Source organism: Magallana gigas, chromosome 3 (assembly GCF_963853765.1).
Source record: "Magallana gigas chromosome 3, xbMagGiga1.1, whole genome shotgun sequence".
In the NCBI taxonomy this organism is placed as follows: domain Eukaryota; kingdom Metazoa; phylum Mollusca; class Bivalvia; order Ostreida; family Ostreidae; genus Magallana; species Magallana gigas.
In genome coordinates, this window is record NC_088855.1 from 16,413,369 (window position 1) to 16,434,906 (window position 21,538).

General features: G+C 32.7%; 1 protein-coding gene across 8 annotated transcripts in view; it reads left to right on the plus strand.

Moving 5' to 3' along the window:
- Positions 1 to 21,538, plus strand: part of LOC105329755 (WD repeat-containing protein 97) — a 33,014-nt gene that overhangs the window by 10,568 nt on the left and 908 nt on the right. Inside the window, exons 13-29 of one of the 8 annotated variants that reach the window (XM_066078690.1) lie at positions 88 to 270; positions 682 to 696; positions 4,312 to 4,450; positions 4,721 to 4,827; positions 7,688 to 7,835; positions 8,237 to 8,489; positions 8,792 to 8,852; positions 9,236 to 9,492; positions 10,395 to 10,424; positions 11,860 to 12,162; positions 14,553 to 14,885; positions 16,218 to 16,546; positions 17,052 to 17,201; positions 18,082 to 18,229; positions 18,608 to 18,692; positions 19,381 to 19,576; positions 20,220 to 20,296. In XM_066078690.1, coding sequence (XP_065934762.1) covers positions 88 to 270; positions 682 to 696; positions 4,312 to 4,450; positions 4,721 to 4,827; positions 7,688 to 7,835; positions 8,237 to 8,489; positions 8,792 to 8,852; positions 9,236 to 9,492; positions 10,395 to 10,424; positions 11,860 to 12,162; positions 14,553 to 14,885; positions 16,218 to 16,546; positions 17,052 to 17,201; positions 18,082 to 18,229; positions 18,608 to 18,692; positions 19,381 to 19,576; positions 20,220 to 20,296 — 2,814 coding nt within the window. The other 7 variants (XM_066078686.1, XM_066078684.1, XM_066078685.1 and 4 more) reach the window with 7 other exon arrangements.

Consider the following 21,538-nt stretch of genomic DNA (forward strand, 5'->3'; position numbering starts at 1 on the left):
ATTCCTGCCACCAAATTTTTAATATGCCAAAATAATTCATGTTTACTGTATTGAAAAAATTATTACATTCCACTTTCTCTCCTCCAGATAACATCATCAAAGTATGGAGGTTGTACCCTTTTGCTGAGGAGGCCCTGGCCCCCCTGATGTCATTTTATTGTGCACACACACCAGTCCACATGACCATGCTGAAGACCAATCTATGCGTAGCATTCCAGGACCATGCTACTGCAACTTATAACATCGTAATCTATAATCTCAAAGACAGAAGTAAGTATGGTTGCTCATGATATCTTCTTTCCAACATTGATACAGCCATTTAAAGCCATATTTTGCAATAAGTTACATATTGTGTTTATGTTAGTGCAAGTGCTTTTAACACTTTAGGTCCTTTGATTTTGAAGATTTCAATTTGACATTTCCCTTCATTGAACAGTGTATTATCTAAGGGATTCTGCTTATATGAACTTGTAAATTAATGACGGTTTTCTAAAAACTTAGAATTTAATTTACTTAAAGTCTGTGTATTCATCGTTAGTCTCGATATGATTAGAGAAATTTATCAGGAAACTGACATGATTATAGTTTGAATTCAATACAATTAATGCACATGATTGTACATGTATTTGTATATAGTATACATATTTATATCTGTATGATATTGTATGAGCTGTGTTTCAGTACCCACTTTTTACGGTAGGTTCAAAGTGGGGAGATCTTATACCTGCTATGGGTAACAAATCCATTTTATCCAGGGTTTCTATATTCTTATCTTTCTAGCAGAATTCATAGTGAGTTATGCAATGAAAAGACCATCTTCTTGATATACCAGTTACCATTGTGAAAGCCTTTTTAATAATTTAATAAGTTTCACTGATAAGTATAATTTTGTTAAGAATAATAATAAGAAGGGAGAAAGTTAGACCCCCCCCCCCTACATGTGCTAGCTGGTATAAAGAAGCTTTTTATTGCATAGAGGACTGTGATATTTGCGCTGGGTTTCTTGAATTATAATATCATTTACCATTGATGTACACCCTTTTGTTGGTTACAGTTACATTTATTTACAAACCAAGTTTTTCTTTTCATTGAAAACTATTGTTGACTTCATAATGATCAAATCCCCAAAAAATGTTTGATGACTCATCTAAGTTAAAAATAAGATACAAGAGATATATAGGCAAAGTTGCACAACATCTTTCTCTCCTGGAAAAATTTTCTGGATCCGGGCATCATGATCATCGACTCTTGTCATCTCTTGATCTCACAATTTCTTCCATCCAATGATTTTAGTGTTTGGGGGAGAAATGAACAGCAAACAAAGTTTAGAAATTCACTCTAGTAAGTCAGATGGTTTGGAGTATGTTCAGTCACCGTTAATTTCCGTCACCAGTAATTTCAGTCACCAGTAACTCGTGAAGTCACCGCATGATCACCCTGTATTTTCCTTGACCTAAAGTTTTTGCACACCAATTAATTTACCAAAAACCGTCATTGAATGGTTATAAATACTATAGGAGTGTTATAAGCTTGAATCAAAAGTTGGTTAAAATCATATCAATTAATCTTTTGGTCCACTATATTATGAAAATCAAGATTGAATTTTTGAAAATGTTGTTATCTAATTGATCATGGTACATGTATGTACATGTATTTATTTTGAAAATGTTGCATTTTATACATAATGTATGACAATGCAATCAATTTAGTAAATCCATAAGCATTTTCTTAAATATCTTGCATCAACATATTATTTATATCTGTTGAATTCACCAAAATTCTAAAAGGCGCAATAAATCAGAATAAATACTGTGTTACGTTACAAATAAAGTTCATTGACAAATCATATCAGCAATTAATTTCTTTGTCATTAGAGCAACACCTAAGATTTATTTTCAGAATATTACTGGTAACTGATTTCTGCATCATTGCTTGAAGATTATTATGAACTGTTTAATGTAGAAATATGTGTGACATTCTTATCAAATGAATATGTTGAGATTTATTAATATGAAAATTATATATTTACACCCTATACACAAAGCCTCTGATTCATACCGGTAATTAAATCTCTTATGAATATATTGAGATTTATCAGGATTATGAAAATTATTTATTTACACCCTATACACAAAACCTCTGAATCATTATTATAATCTCATATTTTCCCAAATTTCCATTTGAGTGTTATTGAATTTAACTGTCTATTCCATTAACAGTTTTTAGCATGCCAAAGGGAGAAACAGGTTATTCATAGCACAGATTATACTTATTACCTATTGTACTCTGTATTATACGCTGCCTATATAGTTGAAGAAGTTGGGGACTGTTTCTTTACTATTAATGATAATTTTATGAGGAATTATTTCTTTCTTTTTTTTTTGTTTCAAGCATATTTCCCTTTCCTTTTCTATGACTCAGTTTTTTTTTATTAACACATACAAGGGGATTTTCTTTGGTTGTTTTGTTAAAAAAAATCTCCAGGACCTTTCTTTAAATAATTATACTGTTATTTCTTCTTTAATTAATATAATTCCTCTTCTTCTAGCTCTGACTTCAGAATTGAGTAGATATAGATCAAATATTGTTTTTTTTTTCAAATTAAGTGAGAATAAGGTGATTATATGGTATTTAAAGTAGCTTCTTCTTTTTTCTTCTAAAAGTAAGCAAATTATTAGTGTGCATACATGTATGTTGGAATATATGAATGCATAATAGAAATAGTGTATTATGTACCTGGTACTTTTATTAAAGGATAAGAATTAACCATAACTAAAGTACATGTACTATATGCTATTACTATGGAATAAACAATTTCATGAATTAGTGATATCAATAGTTATTCTAAAATATATTGGTTAATATTAATTTCCTTTTTAATGCATGCATGCATGCATTGTAAACTGCTGGTACCTATATATTTAGTCATAAATTTGAGAGAGAGAGAGAGAGAGAGAGAGAGAGAGAGAGAGAGAGAGAGAGAGAGTTATTTGTTTTATTTTTCATTACTTTTCTGTGTTTTGATTTTGTTTTGTGATTTGTAAGAACAAATTTTTGATATTTGAATTCTGCTCTCTGCAGAAGAGTTAAAGGAAGATGATGATGAATGTGAGTTATTCCTCTTGAGTTGTGGAACGGCATATCTCAAATAACATTATTTTATTCAGCATTACAAACAAGGATTGGAATGAATTCTATATGAGATTTTTAATGCTTATGATTGTGTAATAAGCTTCAGTGTTAATTATTAATTACATGTAATGATAAATATGATACGGTTTGGGACTAATGCAGACCAGCAATGATTGCTGATATGATGATCAATTGCTTCTAAATCCAAATGACAGTTGTTAAAAGTTAAAATATGAACCAGCATAATTTGTCAGATGAGGCTTAATGTATAAATACAATCTTATCACCACTTACGTTCATTTTTGCATGAAATTTATTCAATTGGTTTATAGTTTAAACTAACTGCATGTTTTTTTTTAATTGTTATAACTACCCTTGTTTTCATACAAAATATATGGGAGCAGCAAAATGGATGAAGGCTAACTGGAATAGTGATATTTGAAAATAAGATAAACAGTTTTTATTTATTTACATGATAAATTTTTGTGCTTGTCCAGCCTAGTGACATGCATATACTGTATACAGGGAAATTTTCGCACCCTTTTTAATTTCGCTCTTTCGCCCCTCGTTATCAATGGGTTAATTTAAGACTGCATGGGCAAAATCTATTTTTGTAAATAAAACCTTTTTTAACACAACTGCATCTGGGCAAATTCAAAACAGAACGAAACCATTTGCGAGTGTAGAAGGGCGAGAAAAAAAACATGGGATTGAAAATGACCCTGTATACATTATTCCAGAAGCTGATCAGAGGTCTGCTATATTTGATGGAAAAATTACATGAGTTTTTGTATGTGCCTTTATGATCTGTTGTTCTCTAACACCTAATCTGGACTTTTGCATCCTGGAGTCAATTGTTAACTAACAATCCAACATACTAAATTTTTAAAATTATTTTTGGTTTTCAACAGAAAAAACATGTTATGATAATTTACTGAAGTAAATTTTAGATGAAAAATTGTTTGGAATTCTTAAGATATATTTAAAGATTTCAAATTAAGATTGTATACAGCTGTTGACACTTCAAAGTTTTAAAATTGAAATGATAAGTTTTCAACATTCATTAACCTGCATAAAAAATTTCACCTTTAATTTATAAATTTGACAATTGTTGGTATGCATACACTAGTATGTACTTAAGCTGTATTATATTTGAGCTGTTTTATTGTCATCTTTTAGATCGCTATGACCACCAGCCAGATGATGACCACACAGATACTATCACTGGCTTAACAAGTTGCCAGAGGATGAAGTTGTACGCCTCCTCAAGTCTTGATGGAACGATCCGAATCTGGGATGAAACTAATAATTTAATCAGGTAAAGAATATGTACTTAATGAAGTGATTTCTAAATTTACTTGCCCTTATAACAAAAGTAAATAGATTCTTGACTGATGCAAAATTACGTTCTTCTGAATCATTAATAAGTGAGCAATCCTCAGAAATGGATCCCCATAAATTTCAGTTATTATAATCATAATTCCACAGTGTCACAACTGATTATTTCAAGATTTAAATTACCACATACTATACCTGTAAACATGTATACCTGAAACTGTTTAAAAATTTACATGATATCTTTTTTTAGACTGCTGAAATTGAAGACGATGCCTTATAGTGTGGGATTCTGCAGTGAGAGAGGGGATCTACTAGTCGGGATCAGTCACCATTTGTATAAAATCCCATATACAGCCTGTAAGCCTCAATTTTTAGCTCACCTGAACCGAAGGTTCAAGTGAGCTTTTCTGATCACCCGTTGTCCGTCGTCCGTCCGTCCGTCTGTCTGTCTGTCCGTCCGTCTGTAAACTTTTCACATTTTCAACTTCTTCTCAAAAACCACTGGGCCAAATTTAACCAAATTTGGTACAAAGCATCCTTATGGAAAGGGGGTTATAAATTGTAAAAAAAAGGGCACAGCCCTTTTCAAAAGGGAGATAATTGCGAAACAGTAAGTATAGGGTGCATGTCTTTAAAAATCTTCTTCTCAAGATCCACTGCACCAGAAATGCCAATATTTACACAAAAGCTTGTATATATAGTGAAGATTCTAAATTGTAAAAATCGTGACCCTCGGACCAAAACTGGGGCCCCAGGCGGGGTTCAAAGTTTAACATAGAAATACATAGGAAAATGTTTTAAAAATCTTCTTCTCAAGAACCACTGCACCAGAAATGCCAATATTTACACAAAAGCTTGTATATATAGTGAAGATTCTAAATTGTAAAAATCGTGACCCTCGGACCAAAACTGGGGCCCCAGGCGGGGTTCAAAGTTTAACATAGAAATACATAGGAAAATGTTTTAAAAATCTTCTTCTCAAGAACCACTGCACCAGAAATGCCAATATTTACACAAAAACTTGTATATATAGTGAAGATTCTAAATTGTAAAAATCGTGACCCTCGGACCAAAACTGGGGCCCCAGGCGGGGTTCAAAGTTTAACATAGAAATACATAGGAAAATTTTTAAAAAATCTTCTTCTCAAGAACCACTGCACCAGAAATGCCAATATTTACACAAAAGCTTGTATATATAGTGAAGATTCTAAATTGTAAAAATCGTGACCCTCGGACCAAAACTGGGGCCCCAGGCGGGGTTCAAAGTTTAACATAGATATACCTTAGGAAAATGTTTAAAAAATCTTCTTCTCAAGAACCACTGCACCAGAAATGCCAATATTTACACAAAAGCTTGTATATATAGTGAAGATTCTAAATTGTAACAATTGTGACCCTCGGACCAAAACTGGGGCCCCAGGCGGGGTTCAAAGTTTAACATAGATATACCTTAGGAAAATGTTTAAAAAATCTTCTTCTCAAGAACCACTGCACCAGAAATGCCAATATTTACACAAAAGCTTGTATGTATAATGAAGATTCTAAATTGTAGAAATCGTGACCCTCAAATCAAAACTGGGGCCCCAGGCGGGGTTCAAAGTTTAACATAGAACTACATATGAAAAATGTTTAAAAATTTTCTTCTCAAAAACCACTTCACCAAAAATGCCAATACATACACAAACGGTTGTATATATAGTGAAGATTGTAAAAATCGTGACCCCTGAACAAAAAGTGGGGCCCCAGTAGGGGTTTAGATTTTAACATATATAGGAAAATGTTTTAAAATCTTCTTCTCAAGAACTATAGTGCAACTGTTTCGGATATTACTATGCATACATGTACATCCTTAAATAATGTAGATTCAAAAAATTGTAACTCCTGGACAATTGATGGGCACCAAGAGGGGTTCAAAATTTAAATATTTTAAAAAACATAAAGGAAAAGTTTAAAAATTTTCTTCTCAAGAACTACAATGTTTTAGTTTGTGGAATTTCTATGCCTTCGCTCATGTAGATTCCTAATTGGTAAAATCGTGACCCCCGGACCAATACTGGGGCCCCAAGATGGGGTCAAAGTTTATTATAGAAATATAAAGGTAACGTTAAAATATCTTCTTCTCGAGAACTACAATGCCTCAATTTGTGAGAATACTATCATGCATACAACCTTGGATAATGAAGGTTCGACAGTTTTAAAATAGTGACCCCTGGACTAATACTAGGGACCCAAGATGGGTTTAAAGTTAAATGTAGAAGTACCGGTATATATGGAAAATGTTTAAAAATCTTCTTTTCGAGAACTACAATGCATCAATTTGTCAGATAACTACGTAAGCACCCTCAAATAGTGTAGATTCGAAATTATAAAAGCTGTGACCTCAATCTAATACTGGGGCCCCAAGAGGTGTTCAAAGTTTAGCATAGAAATATAGAGGGAAAATGTTGAAAAATCTTTTTCTAGGGAACTATAATGCTTCAGCTTGTGAGATAACTATGCAAGCATCCTTAAATAATGTAGATTCCAAATAATTAAAACTTTAGCCCTGGACTAATACTGTGGCCCCAAGAGGGGTTCAAAGTTTAACATAGAAAGATATATTGAAAATGTTTTTAAAAAGTTTTTCTCGAGAACTATAATGCTACAGTTTGTGAGATTATTATGCAAGGATCCTCAAATTGTGTAAACTCTAATGTAGTGAAACCAAGAGTTATCTTTCTTGATGTTCTGTACAGTCTGAGAGTTATTTCTCTTGAAGTGGAACTCTGCTACGTTCAGTTTTTCAGGTTGTGTACGTGCGGTCCTACCGCAGTGCTACACATTTTCATTCCTATGTTACTGTTTATGTTGTTCAAGCCAACCATAAACCTCGGACCATAACTGGGTCCCAAGAAAGGGGTTCAATGTTTAAAATAGAAAAAGCATATGCTACGAAATGTAATGTTACAAGGAACTGCTGTTCAGGTGAGCGATGTGGCCCATGGGCCTCTTGATTATGGATTTGTAATCTACAAAAGTGTTTGGTTTTTTTACTCTTTCGGTGTTCCAGTTTTACCTTTCGGTTACTGTAATCAAATTTTCTTAGAAGACACGAATGTCCTTAATCTTTACAGAGGTTACAGTCATTTTCATTCCGACACAATATATGCAAATTGTGAAAGAGAGTTAACAAATTTAAAGCTTGATGTGGAATGATTAGTTTTTTTTACATTTTTAGATCTACCTAAAGCCTACATTTTCAAGATGGTATCCATGAGATTTGCAGACCCCAAACCGGAGACTCCTTTCCCTGTAGATGAGAACCAGATTAAAAAACTCTCCAAAAGGGAATACACCCGCCTCAAAAAATCTCATTCCTCCTTCAAGTATGAATCTTCAATTTTTATTGATACATCAAATATTGACTCCCAAATTGATGTTTAAAATTTGGGTAAAAGCAATCGCGTCAATATTTAAACATTTATAGCAGTACTGTAGTAAAGGTAAAGTGATAGAAATAAAATTTCATTTTGTACTATCTTTCAAATTTATGACATTTATTGGAATAGAAATAAAAAATTTCATTTTGTACCACCATTCAAATTTATGACTTTTTATCGGAATTTAACTACCACTTTGTTGAATTTGATGTAAATAATAAGTTTGAATCTGGTGTAAGGCTAAGCCTCAGTGATATGATAAGAAATAGTCTTTGAGGCTCGGGAAGTTTCATCACCAAAAATGTTTTCTTGATTGCCAAATCTTTTCTTTTTTGTGAAAATTTAAGATACAACCATTTTGAGGACATTCTAACAAAAGAGGAGGAAGAAGAGGTACATAGGGAGCAGAAGATAAAAGAGGAAGCCTTCTCCAAACTAAGGGCAAGAGAAGAGGAGCTGGTACAAATCAAGGAGAGTCAGATCAAAGCAAGGAGGACTGAAGAGATGGAGAGAAAGAAGAAGAAAAAGAAGGAAGTCAAAATTAATAGCGAAGCTTTTATCAACTACTTCAAGATGTATTACGACAAGGATCGTCCACAGGTCTGTGGCTTTTTTATATTAATTATGTCTTTTTAATGGTCAGAAAATTTTTAAAATGATTTTTAATTGGTGAAGAATTTTAGATCTTAACATACAGTCAAACTTCATTATCTCAACCTAGAGGGGGCTATTCAAAAACTTCAAGATATCAGAGTATTTGAGATATGGAGGGTAAAATACTTACTCAGTAGCTGGGACTTGCAAATCACTTTGACATATGCATTGTAATCGAGATATGTATCAGGTCAATGGGGTAGGTGATTTATCATTGAATTTTATTTGTTTACTTAATCTCTTTTAAGCTTCCTCCTGAAAACCCCTATGCTTTGGAAGATTTCTTAAGTCGAGGTGAAGTGGATGAGGGTAGGTTTGCTTGCACTATGTGTTTGAGATTTTGTCCAATCAATATTGAATTAAGAGCAACAAAGACGATAAATTTTTGTAATTTGAAGAATGTATGATGGCAAGGAACTGCAGTATAAATGGTCTTTTTTTTGGGGGGGGGGGGGGGGGGGGTTGATACTTTTTGCTAATTTTGTAAACTTTGAAATGCAAAAAATTCTATCGCAAAGTATTATTTTCTACTTTTTTTACTGGCTGTCATCAATAAAAATGAATTGCAATAAAATTTAAGTTGCATAATTCAAATGCACCTATTTTGATGCTAAAACATAAACAAAAAAAATTGCACCTAATATCTTGCTTATATGGTAAGCTTGTGCAAGCCTTTGTTTTAATCATTACAGAGGAGAATCCCTTCAAGCCTGAGCGAGAACCCACTGGTTTCTTCCCTCCAATAAACAAGGCCTCCAGACCTGCCACCGCTGCAGAGGAACCACTCATGCCCGCCTACCAGAGTGCCACCACTAGTGGCTTTGTGCCCAACTCTGTCCTTGTCAAAATTCTTTGGCCTCCTCCCCCTCCACAACCAGAGAAGTCGCAAGAATCCTGGCGGCCACCATCGCTGTCTGATGGTCAACTGGAAGAAATTGAAAAAGAAAAGGTATTTACCAATTTCTAAATTTTTTAATTTTATTTCTACATAATTAATATGTTCTTTACTGTTTGTTTTGAGTTTGTTGAAGATTCTTGATTTATTTGCTTATAAATGTAATTACTTATTTATTTACAGTTTGTTTGAAATTTGTTGAGCTTTGATATTTATTTGTTTATAAAAAGATACCTTTTAGCACACCTTGTATGATTAACATTTAGTATCTGTGACCATTGAATGTTTTAATTGGCCCTTTTAGAGATACCCTAGTAGTATGTTAAACTTCATACATGTAGTTATTAGACAAGTTAATTTAAATGTGACAGCTCAACTGTGATAATGATAATTAATTTACATGTAGGTATTAGGATCAACTAAATTACAGTGATGTGCTGACAAAATTTCATCTTATCTTTTTAATCTCCCAATTTACATACAGGCACTTATGATTACAAGTACCTCTTTTTGGTCTCAAAAGCAAATTCAACAATTCAATCTAAAATACAAGTACTTGGTAGATATTAAATATTAAAGTTTTAGACTGCATCAAATATCAGCATGATGGCATTTCAGATCTAATTAACTTTTTTTTATAGCTTTATTCCTGAAAGTGTTAATCTTTGATATGAGATCATGCCTCAGAATAGGGAAACATTTAAGTCCAAATTTCAATCATTCATAAAATGATGTGAAATCATAAATTTATACACTTGAAATTTGTAACTATCAATGAAATTAAATACATTGTATAGAGACACATTTTAACAGCATGTCATTTTTTCAATGTTCTAAATCTGCACAAGATGACAAGACACTCTATGTGTACAAATTTTGACTTAAGAAGCTCTCTGATCCTGTTTCCAGCATGTTAATTTACTCACTTTTGATACATGTATTGCTTTTCCAAACAGCGTAAATGGTCCAAAAATGTAGGTAACCAGGTATGAATCAATCTACCATATTTTATCTTAATCATTTATGCTCTAGCTTGCCTCAGTCTCCAAGTTTACTACTTGTAGTTTGTACATGTATATTTTTTTTTCATACTCTTGGACTGTCTTTTCATGAAATATTTGCCCAAGCTTTCAATCATATGTACATGTATGTTCATCTAGCTGTCAAAATGAAAAAAAAAAACCCACAAAACACATGCAATGTAAATTATACCATTGAATCTTAAACTGAAATCGGAATCAGATACCAGGAACAATTAAAAAAAATAAAATGAAATAAAAATATACATTATTTCTTTAATTATTTCAATCAATTTATTACTTTGCATTTGTATGACTATGGTACAGATTCTTATAGAAACTAGCAAAACTGTAATGTACATATGTAATGGTTGAAACAGGCAATGGTGGGCTCATATTTCAAAGAGACAGAAACAAACTTCCACATTTAAACTTTTAAATCCTTACCTGATTGCACCAGGGAAAAGGCACTCATGTCAAATTCAGATAATACATATCTACTAACATGGATAAATTTCTTCTGTAATTTCTTTTTCAAATATTTGCCCCAAAAGAATGAAACTTCTGTCTTTCTAATGACAAATTTTTCCATTCCTATTATCCATTTTGTTTAAATAACGAAAGTGGATGTTTGATTGGGTTTAGTATTACTGTATGTACAGGGTTATATTTTCGCCCAGTGTAATTTTCGCCCTTTTACACTTGCAAACGGTTTCTCCCTGTCTTCAATCTGCCCAGATGCAGTTGTGTTAACTGAAATATTTTTGTAATATAGAGTTCACCAAGTCTTAAATTCGCCCTTTGACAATGAGTGCGAAAGGGGCGAAAATAAAACGGGGGCGAATATTTCCCAGTATACAGTACTTCATGCTACCAGGAAGTTTATAATATGAATAGAGTAGGTGCTTTAAAATAGGTTCATCGTAAACATTTTTTTTCCTTAAAAAGTAATGTGAACTTTGATCGATGCAAGGTAATTAAATTCTATCAAAAATACTGTATATTTAGGAAAACACTAATTTAGGAATAAGACAATTTTTTTAACACTGCATATATCTATTAGTAAAATTAAATAATGTTTCACAATCATTTTTTTTTTTACATTATTGTAAATACATGTAAATATGCTTTAGTAGGCATGAATTATTCTCATGGAAAAATCCTTATATACTCAATATTATTAGTGGTTTAAATTATCTTTTTAGATTTTTTCAATTATTAGATTATAGTATCAAGATTAATGAAGCGTAGATTTTACAATTAATGTATCTAATATTACATGTAACTACCGATATAACAAATTGACATTAATATTAACATGATTACAATTTTTCCAAACAATACTAGGAGGCCATTCAGTGATATGTATTTTAATTTTTGAATCACATAATTTTTCACCAAGGAACCAAGTGAAGGCGAAAAAGAGATCACAGTAGATGACCTAGTTCCGGAGGATGACCAGGATCGTACCCTTATAATCGATGATTGGGAGGACGAAAAGTCCGCCCCACAGAGCCCCATACCATCCAGTGGGACAAGAACACCAGTCTACACCCCACCCAGGAAAGAGGTCACATTCAGTCGACAGCCCACGGTCCATGTCCTGGAGACCCCGCCCAAAACCCCCTCCCCTCCAGCATCCACCAGACAGAGCTCGCTAATGTCACGGTTCAACGATATGATGACAAAGAAGGAGGAAGAAAAGGTATGTTTCTGAATGCAAAAATGCATATAAAATGTTCATATTTTAGATGAATAAAGCACTAATCATGTATTTGATTTGATTTAGTTAGTTCCTGTTACATTATTGAATAGTTCCTTAATCTTTAGTGATTTGTAGAATATATAGGACAAAGTGTTGATGCCATTCTTAAAAAATACTTGTTTGGAAATGCCGCCTGGGGGTTTTTAGACCCAGAAGGGAGGGAATTTTTTTTTTCAGTTTTAGTTAGAAGTCATAAATTACAAAATTAATGAAAAATTGGTTAAAAATAGGGGTAATTTTATTTTGGGTTGATATAAAAAAATTAAGATGATGAATTTAATAAGGTCAACGGCAATGCATGAAATTCTGTGATGAATCAGCACCTATTGTGATTATCTAATAAACCATGATTGTCTTTATAGCTGTTTATCCTGCTGAGAATCAATCAAAATACATGTATTAGATACAAAATCAGAAATAATAGAGTTTGGTGCTCACTCCTTTTAGTCACATTTGGCAGATGTAAAACATATTAGATTTTACTGCTAATTTTTACATCCTAGGATTCATAATGCAATATCTTACTCATTTCCTTCCATTTAACTTATAATTATTACCTCTTTAGATCACTTTAATTAATCGGTGCACATATACCTAGTGAGCTCTTTTCTTAATACTCTTGGGCAGTTACAATTAGCAGGAAAGCTGATTTATATGCATGAGCTATGTGGTACTGTATCATAATAGAACATATCATAAATAAGGTATTAGGGGTTTCTAACAAATATAAGTTGCATGATATTCAATACAGGTTCGGATTGCACCTAATCCAAAACTGTTTTTAATGAACAAAAAAATTTCTTACTACATGTATATGACAGTGACATCAAAGGTAATTTACATCTGCCATCAAATTAATTCTACAATTTACAGGGTATCCATCATTCTATTTTTTTCTCCCCTGTATGCATAATTTCCCTTTTTTACACAAACATGCTTGCAGCAAATTTTTCAGCAAAATCTTGAATTCATACGTAACTCTAAGTAGGGAATTTAGGAGCATGTTTAAAAAATTGTGTCCTGCAGATGTGAAGAACAATTAAATTTTTAAAATTTTAAAATTTTTTGTATTGTTCACAGAATATTGTACAGATTTTACATATAACAATAATTGTTGATGTTTTTAAAGTCAATTCACAGTTAACCAGATCGAGTTTTTAACCGGGTTTTCCAACGGAAAAATCCGGTTATTAAAATGGTGAAAATGGCGGGCGGGCGGGCGGATGGCGGGCGGGCGGGCGGGCGGCTGCCAAAAGGGTACCCTCATTGTACGGATAACTCCTCCTACAGTTCTCAAGATAGGAAGTTGTTCTTTTGCAGATCAATTGTACATATATCAGAGGTGTGCATATTGCTAGGATTTTGATTTCTGATAATTTATCGAAAAAATACCAGCTTTTGAACTTAGTCATTTTTTGGCAAAATATTGCATATAGGGTACCCTCATTGTACGGATAACTCCTCCTACAGTTCTCAAGATAGGAAGTTGTTCTTTTGCAGATCAATTGTACATATATCAGAGGTGTGCATATTGCTAGGATTTTGATTTCTGATAATTTATCGAAAAAATACCAGCTTTTGAACTTAGTCATTTTTTGGCAAAATATTGCATATAGGGTACCCTCATTGTACGGATAACTCCTCCTACAGTTCTCAAGATAGGAAGTTGTTCTTTTGCAGATCAATTGTACATATATCAGAGGTGTGCATATTGCTAGGATTTTGATTTCTGATAATTTATCGAAAAAATACCAGCTTTTGAACTTAGTCATTTTTTGGCAAAATATTGCATATAGGGTACCCTCATTGTACGGATAACTCCTCCTACAGTTCTCAAGATAGGAAGTTGTTCTTTTGCAGATCAATTGTACATATATCAGAGGTGTGCATATTGCTAGGATTTTGATTTCTGATAATTTATCGAAAAAATACCAGCTTTTGAACTTAGTCATTTTTTGGCAAAATATTGCATATAGGGTACCCTCATTGTACGGATAACTCCTCCTACAGTTCTCAAGATAGGAAGTTGTTCTTTTGCAGATCAATTGTACATATATCAGAGGTGTGCATATTGCTAGGATTTTGATTTCCGATAATTTATGAAAAAAATACTAGCTTTTGAACATAGTCATTTTTTGGCAAAATGTTGCATATACATGTAGGGTACTCCATTTCACTGGATAAGGGTTGACATGGATTATGGATACAGTTTACATAAAAGAAAACCCGGTTTGCTGTCACATTGACAGCTTTTCACTTGTCTTTGATTGATATTGACTGTGATATCTATTAATACATACAATATGTCTCTCTTGAACCATAAAATTCAGGATGATGATGAATCAACAGTTACCATGACACCTCGGTCACCTATTGAGAAGGAGCCACCAGTGACCCCGAAATCCTCTCTATCAGACAAACCCCCCAGTGAACCCAAACCACCCTCACTACCCCCTCCAAAGAGGGAGGTTAAGCCCCTCAAACCTCTGGTCAAGTATACGAAACCCTCTGCCCCTGTGGATCCCCTTCCCCCAAAACCTCGACCCGTGGCCCCACAGCGAGAGCCAACACCACCACGCCCGGAAACGCCACTTCCTGGATTTGTCACTCAGTTCAAGGGAGCAGAGTGGTTCGAGAAGTTCTTTCCAGATGCTAGCGAAGCAGTAAGTTCACAGTTCTTTAACCAGTTATTTCTTTTTTTTGTTTGAAATAGGTTTGCCTCCCTAAGACAGATTTTTAGTTAGATTTTTAATGGTTTTAAAAGTTGATTTCAATTTTTTTTTTTAAATTACATTTAAGATAGTCAAATGTTCAAGTGATTGTGAATTTTTTTATCAAATTTTGTTTAACTATATTGTTTGAAGTGGAATATTTGGTTACCTTAGTCACTAAGACAATATCAGGTGACTTTCTGCTATCCATGTTTGTCCATCAACAGCCACCCATAGTCCATATTAGTAAAATTATAACATCTTTTACTTTTCTGAAATATATATATGTTGAATAAATTTGATTTGTAATTTGAGGAGAGTGGAAGGGTGGATAAATTGTAAAATTGGTCACACTCACCCTCTTAAAACTGTAAACAAAAATGCAATCCTTAAAAGTCTTCCTTACTTCAAGCTACCTGACCATATAGTACACAAAACTTACATGGTACATGAATAAGAACTTGCAGTACTTAAGTGCTTCTACCAAAATAGTGAAATATGCCCTTTTAATCAAATTATTTTGTGCATTAAATGCATACCTTGCCATTCATCATGTGTAGCATTGTCAAGTGATGGGAGAGCGTGGGGAACATGAGTGTGCTCACTTTTTCTTTCAATTCATTCAAAAGTTATCTTGTCCTCTATTTAGTTTCAGTGTTACATTATAATAGGGCTTTATAAATAATTAAAGAAAACAAAATAACAAAAAAGGGTGTGTGTAAATCAGTTTAAAATAGAGAAATATTCAATGTAAATTAGATACTTAACTTTGTATTTTGATTTTAAAAAACTGTCCACACTTCACCCTATCACCTAATAATAATCAATTTCCTTTTTTTGATGAAAAGGAACCTTTAGACAGAGAATACATTGTGGTATTTATAACTTCTGTAATCACTTTGTTTACTATTGAACAATTTCCAATGAAAATTAAGTCATTATGAATATTGGGTTAATATATGATTTTGAAACATAAATAACATGTTCTTAAAATTCTAAATTCTAAATTGAAGAAAACTCTTCTGCTGTCAGAAGTTTTGCTTTTGTCCCCAAAACAACAAAATTTAAGTCTAGTGTTTGACCCATAGAAAAAATATAAAAGGTGGGGGTGGGCACTCTAGAACAATAAGAAAGTCACTACATTTTTAAGGTCATGAGTAATTTATGATAAAAAAAAAAATTGGTTCAGTCTGCATTAAAACCACAGTGAAATGTAACACAATAAATAACTAAACTATGAAAATTAACAGTCCATAATGATTTCAAATTTTTTATTTCTTTTAGAATATTCCTAAGCCCTGGACTGCAGATAATTTCATGATGACCTTGAACAGGCTTCTGCGCATCGCAGAATATATGCATAAGATTGCAGTCACTGATGCCATGGCCATGTTGTATACCCAGGAGGACATAGGAGATGGAACAGTTCACTCCGTTGCCAAAAACCTGATCGCGGTGCTAAACCTCCACAAAGAGCCACCCACATGCATGGTGGAAGAGCAAAAGAATTTTATCATTTCGGCTCTGAGGGCCATGAGCAAGTTTGGAATCAAGGATAAGGAGTTTGTTTCAGAGCTGATGGTGCAGTTTCTGGATGGCGACAAGGAAGTGAGGTAAATCCACATAAAGTGCACTTCACATTAAATGGAAATGAACCGGGTATGTAATGTATCCCGATACACCAATAAACTACTACTATTACTACTACTATTAAAAAGCTAGAACCTCAAATCGCCAAAATAGCTTTATTTTTTCAAAATAAATTGTACAGTATTACTTATTATTAGATATTAAAGAAAAATCACTTAAATACATGTACATGTACAATTGTATCCTTACTTGTCTCAAATTTGATAGATAGAAAATGATTCAGAAACTAAATTCTCCATACTGGGTGGCTCTCTGAAGTACATTAAAAATCAAGGTCATCAAATCATCGAAATGTCGACTATTAATTTGAATTACTATTAAATCCAACATTGTATATACCGGGTATTGATGAAAAATCATGAATACAATTGTATTATGTACATTTTATTATCTAAGATTATTTGTAAGGCCTATCAATTTATAAATAAAATTGATGATTCCCAACTTTAAATAAATTCTCCCATACAGGATGACAGTGATTGACCTCTTATCTTCCATTGGACTGCAAGATCCACAGAAGTTTTTCTCCAAGGAGCTGGATTCCTGGGATATCTGGAATGTGGAGGAGGAAGACAGAAAAGGTGATCTGAGGAAGATGTGTCAGCAGTGGCTTGATAGGTAGGTGGAAGATGGCTGCAGAGACTAATACATGACAGTCCACTAGATAACCCTGATAATCGCAGCACGCGCAACATTTCTGCCACTTCTTCAAAAAAATTTTGTTAAATTTTAATGAATTTTATTATGACTTAAACTTGTTAGAAATGATATTCTACAGAAAAGTGATTTTGTAGAGTGCACTGCAAGTAACTGGAGTATAAGCTCGTGACGGACCCTCTTAAACAATAACTTAAATAATAAAAAATCTTTTTCTGACTTATTTGAAAATTAAAAATATGGTTTGTTTGAACATATTTTATTGTGTATAGAATAAACAGTGAGTTGAACATAAGTTCTACAAGTCGTAACTTACTTTATGTTCTCACCCTATCATAAATATACATCCTTTACTGTAAATTACAGTACATGTACGGTATACAGTAAAACATGCTTATAAAAAAGTGCTAAGGACGGGCAAATTTGCTTTGTAATTTGATGCATAATTTGTTATATCTGTCAATTTTAAAACATTTATTAAAGTCATGGGGAACGAATTTGACTTGGCTGTAAGAGTCAATTCATGAGAAGCATGTTTGCTATAACTGTGTTTTACTGTACTTTTATCAAGGGGCGATCACTCAAACTGCACAGAAACCCGTGGAGTTAGAAACTTTTTACAGTTTACAGTTGAGAGAGAGAGAGAGAGAGAGAGAGAGAGAGAGAGAGAGAGAGAGAGAGAGAGAGAGAGAGAGAGAGAGAGAGAGAGATAGAGAGAGAGAGATTCTTGTTGCACTAGATTGTAGGCTTTAAAGTTCTAGAAAATTGATTTGCTGAATTAATATTGTAAATGTAGATTTTTTGTAATACATGTACCATTTTTGTTTGATGTATTGTATAGGTGGATGACGTCATACAAACTCCATCTAACTGATACTATTGAGAGAATGACTAAAGGCCAAAATATTCAGGGGAGGATGAGAGGTGGAGGGAAGAGCCGGGGAACTCCCCCTCCATCAAACCGGAGCATTCTGAAGAAACCTTCAATAGTAAGTGATTTGCTCCTAATACAAACAAAGCCTTATGAATCAGGCAATGATTCTGGTTTGATGATACTTTGCCAACATTTTTGAAATATTATAGAGAAATTATGGATTTTTTAAATTGTTTTTTTTCATTGATTTGTTTAATTATTCAATGAAAAGAGAGAGAGAGAGAGAGAGAGAGAGAGAGAGAGAGAGAGAGAGAGAGAGAGAGAGAGGTGTATTCTTTAATGTTATTTCTACTGTAAAAAGAAAAAGTATTACACTGTATATGAAATGTGTTTGTTGTTAAATAATTAATTTTGTTAGATAATAAGAAACATGTGCTGTAACATTATAGTCATCAATTTAATATATTATCATCTTTTATTTCTCGCAAATTAGGGAGGAGGGGACACAATCTTAGAAGATCAAGAAACAGTCACCACAATTCCCGATGAACGAACCTCCAGAAGTCGAAGCATAACAGGTAAATATACTATCCATAGTAGTCCATTCTATCAATAAACCCAAGATGTTGAAGCCAAATTACAGTACTGTATGATCCTGTTATATAGCATAGAACCTAACAAGTTAAAGCATAATACTCAGTTTTAAAAATGGTATATGTTTTCTAGCATCCAGTTATATCAATTTGATGTTTATGAAGACTTGCTGTGGTTTTATTATAATTCATGAGTATCAATTTTCAGTAATTGAGGAAAATCAGGATTTCAAAGATTCCGTATAAAAATCTGTGGACAATTATTTAATCAATTCAATGTGTTATTGAAAATTGCACATCCATGATCATTTAATTTTTTGTATCAACTCCACAAGAAATCCATGAAAATTGGTATATTGCAAATAATGAAGAAACCACGGCAGATTATTTTACTGTACGTGGAATCATTAGATTTTGTGGTGGCCCAATCTTCATGGAATTCATGGGTATCTCTTATTCACGAATTAACATCCTCCATGAATTAATAAATTAGGGTTTTAAAGCCATAATTTCTTACGTTGGTGTAAGAGAATACACGAAATTATATCCCCACAAACCTGTAAAATTTAAGAAACCCACGAAAATTGGCCCCAATGAATTTAAATGATTCCAGTACAGTCATTGGAAGTATGTATAATGTTATAAGTAAGATATGAGCAATTTTATTTTGTAGTTACATTTGATAAGCCCCCCGATCCAGCCCTCATTGACAGTGCCACCTATGTCGATGCAATCAATTACTTCTGTGACATGATGATGGAAAAAGCACTAGAATCGCTCAAGCGTGGTGGTGGAAGGAAGCCTCCAGGATGTAAAGAAAATGTCGTACAAGCAAAGAACACTGTTCTTGTGTTGCCAAAACTTCCACAGTAAGTTTAAATTATGAATTTACAATTAATGCTCAAAGTTTGAATGCATGATAGTGTTAAATTGTACCAAAGCAGACGTTGCTATACATGTACATGTAGTTAAAAACATTGCCCTACATGGTTTTTTTCTATGCCTCTTATGGTTTAAGATTAAAAGAAATCTACTTTAAAGATAAATAAATGTAATTTTAAATAGAATGCTGTATATCTAGTCATTATGGCGATCATCTTATTTTTCGCTTTTTTTGCGACCTCTTTTAAATCGCAAAATATTGAAGTTATATATTCTGTATTATTTTCTATTAGAAACTTATCGAACTTGCCAAAAATAACTGATGCAAATTAAAAATTCTGAATATTTTCCAATTTTTGCAAATTTTGTGACACAGTAAAAAAACGGATGTATGGTATGTGAAAGGAAAAACAATTCGCTATATTTTACGGTACTTATACAAGAGCACTTATAGGGAATATATATATATATATATATAAATATATATGCACTGGGCATTTATATCTCATTTGATATGCATGCATTTACTAAAGGTTGTTTTTATGGTGTGTAGTTTTTTGGGGTTTTTTTTTTTCTTTTTTTTTTAGAAAACTACAATTTTTTTTTTAATGTTATTCACTTCACTTGCAGCAAACCTGCCCTGGTTCGGTTGGGTGAAACCCACACAAGCACCTGTCGGCCTCAGAGAGAAACTAATCTCCATGTTGGTGAGTAGAATTTACATATATATATTAGTTGATCTGATATGATAATATTTTAATAATGTATATATTGTATAATTATACATGTATAAGATATACATATACAAACTAATAACAATATTAGTTATAAAAGCATTTATTTTCTGATACTCAACTGAAGCACTGCAATTAGAGTTTAAGAGTGACTGAAAATTCTGAACCATTAATAGCCTGAAAACTTTAACCCATTAAATGCCACGTGATAATTAATTACAATATCACTAATGAACATTTAATAGATTGGATGTGGATCCACATGGAGCTGTTTATTACCTTAACATTTCACCTCGATCGTCTAATTAACAGGAACACCTACCCACTTTCTCTGGAATTTTTATTTACATGTACTTTCAGGCTGGCAGATTGACTGTTACCTAATACACATCAATAAATATACACAAGATATTTAAATAACCCTTTTATTCAAATTTGTAAAAAAATTAATAGATTCTGCTGCAGCAATGAATCAACAATGACAGAGTTTTAGTGTTTTAATCCACCTTTCTCATAAATTATTCATATAAAGTGAGTAAAAGTTTGTAAATTAGCATAATTATTAATCAGTATTTTACAAAAATAAGAAGGGCTAGTAAGTTAAGTTGCTCCAACAATGAATTAGTATAAGTCTGATATTATTCCATGCATGCCATATTGGACATTTAAAAAAGGTCCAAGCAGGCGAGCGATTAAATAATAAATTAAAAAAATTTTGTAAGCAAAACTTTTAAGTGGTATATAAAGAAATTTGTGCAGACATGCAGTTATATTTTTCTACTTGTTTCTAATTTTATGAATTGAAAACTATTAAAGATATGAAAAATAGAGCAAAAATAGACCAGAAAACAGTGCATAATTTTCTGGATACAAGAAATTTTTTATAATTTCATTTGTACAGTACGTTGTATTAAAATACGAGTGCATGGGGTCAGACAAACAAGAAATTATATTGGTGATCGATCCGAGGCCTAAGATCATTTAAGAATGGGAAAACAATATTATTCAATGAATTTCATCACTAAAATCTCTGAACACTGCTACACAATTTGGATTACGTTTTTCAAGTTACATTACATCAGCCATTTTGTGACAGACTTTAATATTTTGGCAGGTACTGTAGCTTTCAAAAGTATGTATGATGTTCATTCGCTTGAAACTTATCAGATCTAATAGATTTTGTCTTGATAGTAGCAGTATAAATTACTGATAAGA